Source organism: Pieris brassicae, chromosome 5, assembly GCF_905147105.1.
Source record: "Pieris brassicae chromosome 5, ilPieBrab1.1, whole genome shotgun sequence".
In the NCBI taxonomy this organism is placed as follows: Eukaryota; Metazoa; Arthropoda; class Insecta; order Lepidoptera; family Pieridae; genus Pieris; species Pieris brassicae.
In genome coordinates, this window is record NC_059669.1 from 14,224,338 (window position 1) to 14,237,181 (window position 12,844).

At 37.3% G+C, this 12,844-nt stretch overlaps 1 protein-coding gene across 1 annotated transcript; it reads right to left on the reverse strand.

Moving 5' to 3' along the window:
- Window positions 1–8,063: 8,063 nt before the first annotated feature.
- LOC123710168 (T-complex protein 1 subunit zeta) lies at window positions 8,064–12,844 on the reverse strand. The gene is made up of 6 exons (XM_045661917.1): window positions 12,571–12,844; window positions 11,855–12,054; window positions 9,762–9,901; window positions 9,394–9,541; window positions 9,098–9,291; window positions 8,064–9,027 (listed from the first exon to the last, which is right to left on the reverse strand). The coding sequence occupies exons 1-6, from the start codon at window positions 12,705–12,707 to the stop codon at window positions 8,251–8,253; spliced, it is 1,596 nt and encodes a 531-aa protein (XP_045517873.1). The 5' UTR covers window positions 12,708–12,844; the 3' UTR covers window positions 8,064–8,250.

Here is a 12,844-nt window from a genome sequence, read left to right on the forward strand (position 1 = left end):
AATATTAAATATTAAAGATCATCAATCAACACAAAGGCTTGGCTTATGATTAAAAAACATAATTGCAATTGCAAAAATTCAGTTTCATAAAATGTCATAATGAATATTTTGTTTTGCATCGGTGGAGGGATCGGTTATAGATTTTCAAAAATGTAAAAAAACTGCCATGGACATATCCGAACAGATATATCCGTTTCCTACGTATTTTTATTAATGTATGTTAATCTGATTGTTTGCATGGTGGGGTTGGTGATACGTAGGGCTGGAAATTGAAAAAAAAAAAATTATCGAGCGCGTTAGATTTGTTATGGGGGTGTTTAGTGAACATAAAACAAAGCTCTCATCTAATAATCTGACGATTTAGATGTGACGCAAACTCGCGGTCATAAAAACAATGTGCAAAAAAAAATTCCATGTTCATCTTTATGTCCTAGACGTGATTTCTAGATTCGCCTAATCTGTTAATTTAAAAAATAATATTTTTTGAAATCATAGGAACGTGTATATTGTTCATGTAGAACTTGTATTTATTATATAATAATTTTAAAAAGAAAAGAAGACCCGGTTTACTTCGACGTTAATCCTGTAGTAAATCCCGAAATCCCCGCTTGGCCTTGAAGAAAATATAGTAAATGTGTGGTATATTTGTAAAATTGATATTTTCTAACAAGATTGCCAACTAGTAGATATGGTTTCAAAAAAATGGTAATTGACATTAAAAATATTAATATATACATAATTATTGTAATGTTATGTTTACACTGAATATTTTTCAAGTGAAACTTCTTCAATTCAATTCTTGTTTATGGGCACAAGGTACTTCGCCAGAGTCGTCTATATGGAGAAGGCACGAAGGAGATTGGTCAGTGAAATTAATAATTAAGGTGATACTTCTTTATCGGTGTTGGAAAAAAATTTGCGTTATATTTTTCCGTTACGCGCCAGGGTTTTCTTGTCCCTACCGCGGTTGATTCAAAGAGATTCGAAGCCATTAATGAAAAAAATTAATGAAATTCTGTAAAAACTCAATCTAATGGTCTAAAATACCCTTTGTCGCTACTCCTCTTTTCGAAAACACTCTTCTTGAAGCCACAGCCAGCAGCGGAATACTTGGCGTTGACATATCGAACGACGTTCAGTTTCGCGGTCATTTGGAGGGAAAGGCTAAATTAGCCTTCAAAAAGCTTGGTGTGCTCAGCAAGGCAAGACGGTACTTCACTCCGGGCCACCGCTTGCAACTCTATAAAGCGCAAATACGGCCCCACGTGGAATACTGTTCTCACCTCTGGGCGGGGGCTCCCCAGCACCAGCTCCTTCCACTTGACCGTATCCAACGAAAAGCGGTTCAAATCGTCGATGACCAATCCCTCTCCGAGCGGCTCGATCCTTTGGCGTTGCGTAGAGATGTGGGGTCACTCTGCATCTTCTACCGCATTTACCATGGAGAGTGTTCAGATGAGTTGTTCGGAATAATACCTGCAGCTGAGTTTCATCATTGGACGTCGAGGCAGAATACAAAATTCCACCCGTATCCCCTCGACGTCCGCCGTTCCACGACTGAGCGTTTTTCAAGGCAATTTTTGCCGCGCACCACCGCTATGTGGAACCAGCGGCCCACTGAAGTATTTCCGAACCAATTCGACTTAGGGTCCTTCAAGAATGGAGCGTACAAATTCTTAAAAGGCCGGCAACGCACTCGCGAGCCCTCTGGTATTGAGAGTGTCCATGGGCGGCGGTATCACTTAACATCAGGTGAGCCTCCTGCCCGTTTGCCCCCTATTTTATAAAAAAAAACCAGTGCCGTTGTTGAGTTATACAGATATATCGTTAAGGCTTGGGAGGAGTCGTATGACGCTTTAGGTGTTTTCTGCGACTAATCCAAAGCATTTGATTGTGTCCAACACGGGACTTAAATCGGGAAACTCCGCCACTATGGCATCAAGAATATCGCACTGAAACTTCTTACTTCCTATTTACACGGTAGAACTCAGCAGGTTGAAGTGAATGGTAAGAGGTCCTCTGGGAAATCGTATCCTATCATAAAATGTAGGTAATCTCTGATAGATAAATTCAAGAAAATTAATATACTAACCCTTTCCCTCGCAATATATTTATGAAAATATTATGTATGTTTACAAAAATAGTGATAAAATTAGTAGAATAAAAAGCATTTTTTATTATTATTTAATAAAATTTATTGTTTAAGTTGATAAAGTCTATTGTTCAAGTCGATAAAGTTTATTGTTCAAGTCGATAAAGTTTATTGTTCAAGTCGATAAATTTTATTGCTCAAGTTGGTAAAGTTTATTGCTCAAGTTAATAAAGTTTATTGCTCAAGTTGATAAAGTTTGTAATCCTCAGAACCGGGAAAACCCGGGATTTTTCGTTCCGGGTTAAGCCAGGCACGATGCCCTAAATGTAAATTTAACCGCAACCGCTTATAGTTTTATTGTTCTCAGTTTTAAATGTATCGCAGTTACCAAAGACAAATTAGAATATTGTCATTTAGATACTGTTAATAACTGTAATTTTTTTAATCTCAAAAACTATATATTTTGTGACGTCATGAATACTGTACGAGCCAAGGCTGTACATTTTGCTCACTTAGGCTTTCTTAGTTTATAAGCGTGATGATCCCTATGTACGTGCCAAGGTTCGTACATTCTTGCTCGTTTACAAGCTTGACAAATTCCTATGTTTGTACGTGCCATGGATGTACATATCGATCACTTATAAGCGTGACGATTTCCAAAATCGTCGGAGTTACGTCCCGAGAGTATAGCCCGATGCAGGCACTCTCTTCTACATTCGTTCATAGCGAACTAAATCATGGGAGTTACGTCCCGAGAGTATAGCCAGACGTAGGCACTCTCTTTGACTGTTAAATTGTATTCATTCGGTATATAGCAATTAGCACGTCATTATTTCGCTCATATTCTATTGTAACACGCGAGTGGTAAATATAGAGTAAATCAATAAATCTCTATTATTTGAAGCATCCCGTTGACCCAGGAACCGTACATTTGGTCCTTCGAGCTATCCGGGAATAGCGGGTCTTTCGCGTTCAGTTGATCGCGTTCGCGTTTTACTCCGTTTTCCTGAAGATCGGCGCCGTGGAAAAACATCCCACTGCTGGTTCGTTGGGTCATCAAGCAAATCAAATACCATCATCCGCATCAATAGAAAAGAGGAGAGCAACGTTTTCAAGGATCCAGACTAGTCCAAATATATCGGCGTCCTTTCAACCTAGAACAAGGCGACGGACGTCAATCTTCAACGGAGAGAGGTAAACTGCAGTAAGCCCTCTCCCAACTTTTTCAAGAATCCAGACGGATCAATATATATCGGCGTCCTTTCAACCTAGTACAAGGCGACAATCTTCAACGGAGAGAGGTAAACTGCAGTAAGCCCTCTCCCAAATTTTTTCAAGAATCCAGACGGGTCAAAATATATCGGCGTCCTTTCAACCTAGAACAAGGCGACGGACGTCAATCTTCAACATAGAGAGGCAAGCGACAGCGCTCGGTACAGTAAGTCCTCTCCAATTGTTTAAAGCACAGAATGTATCCTGGAGGTACAAGCATTTACAGAGAAGCGTAGCAGAGAAGCAAGCAAAGGGTCTAGGAGGTCCTTTTAAAAGATAATAAACAATCCCGTATCCGTCAACACGGTGTGGCGGAAGACGTCGGGTAGTAATCTACACGCAACATAACAAGAAGAGGAAAGCAGCCATTGCAGTAGGTAAGTCCTTTCCATTTGTTTTGAGCACTATAATTCTGAGAATTATCTCATTTATTCTGAGCATTTTATCAGGCAGAAGCGAATGGTAACGCATTGTTACTACGTATTTTATAAAACATTCGTTTAAGAATTTACTAAGTATATTATATATAAACTAGTTAATAATATATACCATAATGGAGAATTTGTTCCAAGCTTCTTTCACTGACAGCCTGAAATCCTTCAGGTATTCAAAAAAAACCGAAGAGTTGCTTCGTAAACAAGCAGCTTTATTTAGGTCCTTTGATAGTATGTTAGAACTATCTAATGGATACTCGTCATTGGATAAATATGATCTTGAAGAAGCCCTAGAAATATTAAAATTCCGATGGGGGTTAATCTTTAAAACCCATATCGAAATAGATGCTGATCTTGGAGGCTCCAACACGGAGTATCAGAATAAATTTTACGAGCAGGAAGCTATATATAGGCACCATAGAAGAGAGATAAATCTCAAATTGCATTCTAAAAGCCTACAGAAGAATTTTCTAGAAATTCATATGGAATCACCGGTACTTAGGGATTCACATAATTCAAAAAATTCATTATATGCCTTGGAAATGGCTAATAATCAAACCGGACAAGACTTAATTGCAAAACAACAGCGACCTTCATCAAAATGTAGCATCAGCAAAAAATCGCTGTCGACGCATTTCAATAAACGAGGAAATGAAAATAAAATACAATATTGTCAATTATGCAACTTATCTAACCATGGCCTGTTTAATTGTCAATCATTTTTAGCAAAACATTTTAATGACAGGGTTGATACAATTTTAAGATTGCAGCTTTGCACAAATTGTTTATTTAAACATGAAGTGGAAGTTTGCTTCTCGCATAAAAGATGCATGATTTGTTCTCAAAAACATAACACGATCCTGCACGATGCACTATTTAATTTAAATTTAAATTACTCTACTACGCAAGAAGAGCAATCATTTCAATATAAAATGGAAAATAAAAATTCTTCGTCTTCGGCAAGGGTGGAAGAAATAGCAGGAAATGGTGGCAAGCACAGTAATTATGCAGATATTGGCCAAGGAGGAGAATTATCCAAATTAGTAAGGAGCGTAGTACAATCGTTATCTTCAGAGAGCATAGAACATCACAGCTTCATTTCCGGGGTAGGAGAGACCTTTCACACAAGTACGGATCAAATTACGCTACTCTCTACTAAGGAGAAAACTGGTAGTAAATTACCTATGGATAAGCACAGTACTTATGCAGATATTGGTCAAGGAGGAGAATTATCCAAATTAGTAAAGAGCGTAGTACAATCGTTTACTTCAGATAGCATGGAGCATCATGGCATCATTTCCGGGGCAGAAGGGGGTCCCTTACAACATAATACAGGTCAACTTACAATGACCAGTTGTTCAGTTCATAATAATAACCCCAATGTGAGTACCAAAAAGAACATTGATGGTAAATTATCCATTGAATCTATTAGCAAGCCGACATGGCAACCCATAGAGCAGCAAACGCAACTTGATTGTAAAGTAAGCGAAGAAGATAAATCACATCGCGTTAATGTGGGTATCAAGAGAATGAAATGCTTACAAGTCAAGCAAGAAACAGAAGATAAACAAAACTTGTCTTCATCCATGTCTTCTACGATTAATAAAAACCGAAATCGCAGCTTAGTATTATCTAAACCTTTGTTGGAAGCACCGATTAAAGTGCCTACGGGGGCGTATTTGCAATGCAACTTAACACAAGGGTCCGACAAGGTTGTAAGAAACAATAGAATCATAACTAGAAACAGTAATAGGAAACGTTCGCATGGATCAAAAAAGGTGGTACACAAATTAAATGTTTTGCCTATCAATAAAGGCAAGAAATATATTAAGCAACAAGCATTCGTGAAAAAGCAGAAGGTTCGAAGTAAAAAAGGAGTTAAAAATAGAAAGGAATTTACAGGAAGGTCAAAAAGAAAGGTCAGAAAGAGTGATATCTTTCGTAAAAGGGGAAGATTGCGAAGCGTTATCGCTCCGCACTATCGCAGGTTCACCGATTCAGGATTTCATAAAAGTAACATACAGCAAACTTATTCAGTAATGCAATCCTATGAGTCCAATATGAGTAACCAAAGGAAAAGAAAGAAAAGCACCATCTATAAAATTATACTTAAAATTCCTTTAAGCATAAATAAATACAGTTCCATTTATGTATAACATACATCGTCGAAACTTTACATTCAATATTGAGTGAAAGTTATTATTACATATTTAATTTTATAACGTGAAAAAGGATGAATAATATAATATCATAAACAATACATGGAATGCCAGTTCAGCAAAATATCATATGTTAGCTAGTGGATTGACCTACTGTGAAAGACGTCAAATACAATGAATAATATTATGTAGATATCAAATTACCGAGGTACGGTTGTATTTTATAACAATTATATTTAACCTAGGTCATGGTTTCAATCAACAACACAGTAATGTACTTTTATGCTCATGATAGTTCTCAGAATGTGCTCAAGACAGGTAGTGGATAGGACATTACGATCATATAAAGATCAAGAGACGTCACGGAGCAGTAGGTGTAGCATCAGCTGAACCAGCAGCCGGTTTCGCAGTGGCGTCAGGGAGACCCACCCGGGACCGGACTCCGATATTTCTTAGTGTTAGTGATAGTGCCGTGGAATAGTATAAGAAGTGTTAACATAAGTTTAGAGACTGTTAAACATTTCCTTAAGTTAAGCATATAATGGTTTCATCTTGTAAAGCACTACATATTCATCTTGCACTTTTTGCCTGGGGGAGTATGTACGAGCCAAGGCTGTACATTTTGCTCACTCAGGCTTTCTTAGTTTATAAGCGTGATGATCCCTATGTACGTGCCAAGGTTCGTACATTCTTGCTCATTTACAAGCTTGACAAATTCCTATGTTTGTACGTGCCATGGATGTACATTTCGATCACTTATAAGCGTGACGATTTCCCAAATCGTCGGAGTTACGTCCCGAGAGTATAGCCCGACGCAGGCACTCTCTTCTACATTCGTTTATAGCGAACTAAATCATGGGAGTTACACCCCGAGAGCATAGCCAGACGTAGGCACTCTCTTTGACTGTTAAATTGTATTCATTCGGTATATAGCAATTAGCACGTCATTATTTCGCTCATATTCTATTGTAACACGCGAGTGGTAAATATAGAGTAAATCAATAAATCTCTATTATTTGAAGCATCCCGTTGACCCAGGAACCGTACAAATACTTCGTCAACAACTGAAAACCCTAGTTGTGAAACTGAAATACTATTAAATTTAATTAATTAACTCCCAGACTAATGTAAAATAGAATTCATCCATGGTACAATATATGGAATACTCTTTATAATCTCATACCAATAAACTGTTTATACAATGCTTAAACCAAAACGTAATTGAAAAACATCTACACGGCATTATTGGAATTGTTAATGTCCCTAATAATTGTAAGGGACATTGTAAAGGTACAGATTTTCATTTACAATCGGACTTCAGCTACCACTGACGAAACAACGAAATTAAAAATCAACATTCAATTATAAAATATATTCTATATAGTTATAGAGGAATTATACAGTACTGTATTTTTAAGATTTTTCTTATAATAAAGAAACTCAGCCGTCTTCTACCCATATCCTCTCAATCAGATCTTACTGACTTATCTATAACTCAAACTATCCCTATTACCTCTTCTATATCTCAGGAATCCATAAAATCCCATCACTCTAATCCAGAAATTAATCAAACAGAACATATCCCAGCACCTAGCATCAGAAGAGACCTATAAAGGATATCTTTTCCTAACCCCAGGACACCATGTTACACCCTTATTCTGTTTTAGACTTACATCTAACTTCATTCTTTCATTTCAACACATAAACATGTAGCTTCCTATATAACCTACATACACTCAAGCCCCAGTTAGTTGTTTCCTACTCCCTTATCCAACCCATTGCACCAAATTCAAATTTTGTTTTTTAAAAAAGATATATTCACATTCAGTTATAACGTTATACAGTACGAAAATGCCATATAAGAAGCCTAAGGAAGAATGGGCCCACTTCTTTTCTCAGTCCCATCGAATGCGACGATGTTAGAGAGGAGCGGAGAATACTTCGAAAAACAATAAAAGTATTGGCAATTTCTACATTAAGCCGTGTTTCATTTTCTAAACATTTTCAGTGTTACCTACGTAATGCCGTGTTGTTCTAACTGTTAATTCATTGTTTTTGTGAAAAATAAATGATTGTATCCCAAAGATGTCCAATAAAATAACCATATGTTAGAAAGCAATTTATTTTGACATAAATTTAAAGAATTTAAATTGGTTCGTGTCACTATTAAAAATTTAGTTTCTAATACGTTATTTTAAAGAAAATAACTTAATATTATTAATAATAGTTAAAATTAATATATTGAGACAAAGAAAATAGTTAACTATAAGAAACAATTATTGCAGAAAATAACCTAACCCTTAAGACTACTCATCCCAGCTCTCATAATTTCATCAACAAGAAGTAAGTTACTGGCAATTACAGAGCAGGAGTTGAGTATTTGTTTCTTTACAATATAATTGTCATAGATACCCATATCTGTGGGTTTAATTGCTTCCCCACTGTTAAGGTCTAAGCCAATTGGATCAGGGCTCAAACGGGCTTCCTCTTGCAACTTCACAATAGTATCTTGGGCATCATAACCAGAGTTAACAGCTAGAGTCTTTGGAATAACAAGAAGAGCCTCAGCATAGGCTTGGATTCCAAGCCGAGCCTTTCCCTTGACAGTGTCCTTGTATTTCTGGAGTTCCAAATTAGTTTTAATTTCAAATGCTGCAGCTCCTGGCACAATACACTTGTCTTCGATAGCATTGTTAATTGCACGAAGACCATCACGGATAGCATCCTTGATCTGCGTGAGTGTGTGCTTGTTTGGGCCTTTGATGAGAATTGTAACTGATTGTGGGTTCTTGCAGTTTTCCACAAATGTGTATTTTTCTTCACCAAGGATATGTTCATAAACTAAGCCAGCATATCCAAGGCATTCCTCAGTCAAATCGTCGACTGAGTTCATAGCAGAACCACCGCAAGCGAGTGCTAAACGTTCCATGTTACGGCGTTTTGCCCTGCGCAGAGCAATAATGCCTTCCTTTGCAAACACATCCAGCGAAAGAGGATCAATTCCTTTCTGGTTGATAACAACAAAGGTCTTGTCTGTTCCATCGCAGAGTTTTTTCTTAAGAGCAATTATCTATAATAAATATGATAGTTTTATAGTCAGAACTAGAAAAAATTATAATATAAATAAAAATTTAATTTACCTTTTTAACTCTAAGGTCAATAAAGTCTCTCTCAGCAGCAACAAGTTTTTCTCTGTCTTCAGCAGACTTGTAGAAGAAACCAGAGTTGACTTCAGTCTTCTCATATTCAAGAGAGACATTACATGTCAGTATGTAAGCGTTTTCCACACGCTTAGGCATATCGGGGTGACGAGCACCATGATCCATCACAAGGCCTATGTTCAATAAATAAATAAATTAAAATAGATAGCCCTATGCTGTCTACTACTGTAGTTTATTCTGTGTTAATGTCATATGGACAGTAATATACTGCCTACCTTTAATCAAAGATGTCTCTGTGGCAGTTTTATGTTGCATTTCCATCAATTCAACCATGTGCAGATCTACACTTTTTCCAGGCTTACGGATGGACAGAACGGCATCTACACAGGCATCTGTTAATACATCAGCTAGGTTTTGGTGTACCTAAAAAAATATGACAAAAATCGTTCATTGTATGTGTACTTTATTATTATTGAAAGTGTAAGATTCATAGACATGTTACAATTAGTATGACTTCCTTGTAAGCCTATATGTTTATGACGTACAGGAGCCATATTTTGCACTCTTGACTCTGAATTTTACCCTGCGAGTCTTAACTCAAAAATGCAATATTCTCACTCTATAATGTATTAGCTAAATTCACCTTTGTTTTTAAAGAAGTACGGGCAACATCCAAAAGACTGTCTCTGTTCACCTCTATTGGTACTTTCATGCTATCAAGTACTTCTAAAGCTTTATTTCTTGCTAAATCAAAGCCTTCAGTAACAATTCTTGGATGAAGTCCTGAAACAATGAAAATTATATTAGATCTACCAATTATGAAATTGAAGTATTTGTATTTATATACATTTTTTTAAGTGGCTAAGTGGTGCCCAAATTATCTTAACAATTTTGCTATTTTGATGGATATTCACTGTAGAAGTCTGCTCGACGGAAAGCGATGAAGTCAGAGAAACCATTTTGTACTGCCCGTTGGGTGTTGAAGTTTCCCACTTAAAAAAATATGTTGGGGCAAGATCCGGAACAATCGTTGGCAGATAGCTTTCAGCGATAACTCTTGTAACCTTGCGATGGTTTGTCGTGGATTGTATACTCGCGCGCTGTCGTGGACAAGTAATGGGAAAGAACGTTTTACAAGAAAGATGTACAAGTCCGGCACAGATCCACCAGTCACCATCATCTTCCTATACTATTTTTTTGGGCATAAATTAGGTGCTGTTAACTGTTCCACCCACTGAGACGCATGCTTACGATTATCTTAGAGGATGTACTTTTCGCTGCAGGTAACAATTGATTTAGATATTTTTTATGGAACAGGAGGCTCATCTGTTGTTAGTGATACCGGCCCCTATGGACACTCACAATGCCAGAAAGCTCGCGAATATGTTCCTAGCTTTTTAAGAATTGGTACTCTCTACATAGTGGTGGTGCGCGGCAGAAACTGCCTTAAAACCGTCAGTTGTAGAATGACGTTAGTCAAGTTGAAACGGGTGAGTTTTTGTATTCTGCCTCGACATCCGATGATGAAACTCAGCTGCATTAATCCGAACACTATTAGTGGTAATTGGGGCAGAAAATGTGTATTGGGCGATAGTTGGATGAATCAGAGCGATTGCCTTTTTAGGGATCGGATGTATTGAAGCAGTCTTTCGGCATTTTGAGACAATGCCCAGCAATGCGGAAAAAGCGCTCGGGAGCGGAGCCAACTCAGGAGCACAAGTACACACCATATTGGAGGATGCCATTAGGCCAGTTTGACTTATGAATGTCCAAGAAAGATAAGAGTTTTGCGGACAACAAGTTATGCACGCCAGAATATGATTTCCGGCGTCGAAGTGTCACACCGAGAAATGGTCGGTGGTGACCTCTCTAGGCCATCCAAAGTCGAGTTGGACGAGAATAGCCCAAATGGTCGGCTTTTCTTTCGCGGTATAGGACAGCGAAACATCCTCCCTCTGTAGGGGTGAAGGGAGGCGGGGCTCAATCTCTCGCGACATTTGACTATATGCTCGAATTTTTAACGAGTACGGCCACGCTTTAGCGCATTCTGACTTTCGACGCGAAGCTGCCTTGGAAGAACGTTTTAACCAGGTCTGCGACTTGCCAACGATCGGCACAGCAGTAAAAAGTTCTATACCCTGTGCAGAATTAATTCGGCGACAGAGTCAGCGATGGAATCTGGATCATCCAACGAAAAGCATATAGGCACCCAAGGGTAGACTGCAAAAAGACGGCATCCAGTCCCGCATTCTGCTAATCTCTAGGTGCCAAATACAGCGACATTGCACAAAGCAGGGCGTGGAGTAGAGTAGCCTTGTTTCTATTCTGATTCAGTAGTGGTTTGCATCCTTTGACGAGTAAGCCTTGCTGTTGGTTGCTTAGTTCATGTGACATCAACTTATCTAACTTTTTTCATCTTACTGATTTGGCGCAAGTGCTTCAATATTCCCTACAGCAAGCCATAGAATAATCACCTTCAACTCCTTATTGACAATTGCTACAAGGCAAGACTTGTTTTTCAACATAAGAACACATATTTAAAAAAGTACAGATTTGAAGTTCATCCATAGCTCCCAAAACTACCAGTTTCACAATCCATAGATAATGAAATCTTTAAATGTTGTTTATAGAATTCCAATTTTTATTCCCCAACATTCATAATCTTATATATATTATTCATAATTTTAAATAGATATACTGTACAAGATTGTATTATTAGTTCATTTAAAAAATTACCTTCGCTTATATAAATATCAGCCTGCTTCAAGAGTTCTCCAATCAAGAGGACAGTAGAAGTTGTTCCATCACCTGTTGCGTCATCTTGAGCAGTTGAAGCTCTAGCAATAAGAGAAGCTGTTGGATGCTGAATCTGCATCTCATGCAGTAGAACATTTCCATCTTTAGTTATCTTGATGTCACCAGCACCAGATACTAACCTATATTATACAAAATCCATTATGTATCCATAAAAATGTTAGAGAATTAAATTAAACTTAGAGAAAAAGTTAGATTTAAAAAAATTACGAAGTTATTTTTCAATTTTCCCCTTAGGTAACTATCCATAAGGTCCTTTTTCACAACACACATTAAAACTGAGGGACAAATAGCCTACTTAATTTGCAAATTGTTTACAAGAACGTCCAGAATATTTTTATTTATGCTTTTGTTGATTTAACCTTTTACAATAATATTCTAAATGCTGGTTTTAAACAATACATAAAAGCCATTATCCAGATGTTGATTGTAGAAAACTCCAAAATATTTGCAATAACGGATAACATAACTCGTGACTTAAGCAGATGCCGACGCACCGCATGTTACTATAATAGTCTCAGTTTTGTATATTCACCATAAGATTTTTACGATCGAGTTTGGAGAAAGACAAAATGACACAAATAAGCGTTTACATATAAAGCGTTTACTGTAGTTATCACATTTGTAAAAATACTAACATTTTTAGTGTTCCTTTTGGTCCTAGGTTAGTTTTCATCACATCTTGAATGCCTTTTGCTGCTGATATATTAACGGCTAATGCTTGTGCAGCCCTGGCAAATTCAGCCTTGGGGTTTAATAAACTTATCGCTGCCATTTCTAAATACAAATTCACAAATTCTTCGAAATATAAGCACTTCTCGAAAAGAATTTACGCTCAAATAAATGAAACTTGAGGAAGAATTACAGGTACCTAATACCTATAGATACTCACAGATTAAAGAGATGTAAAAT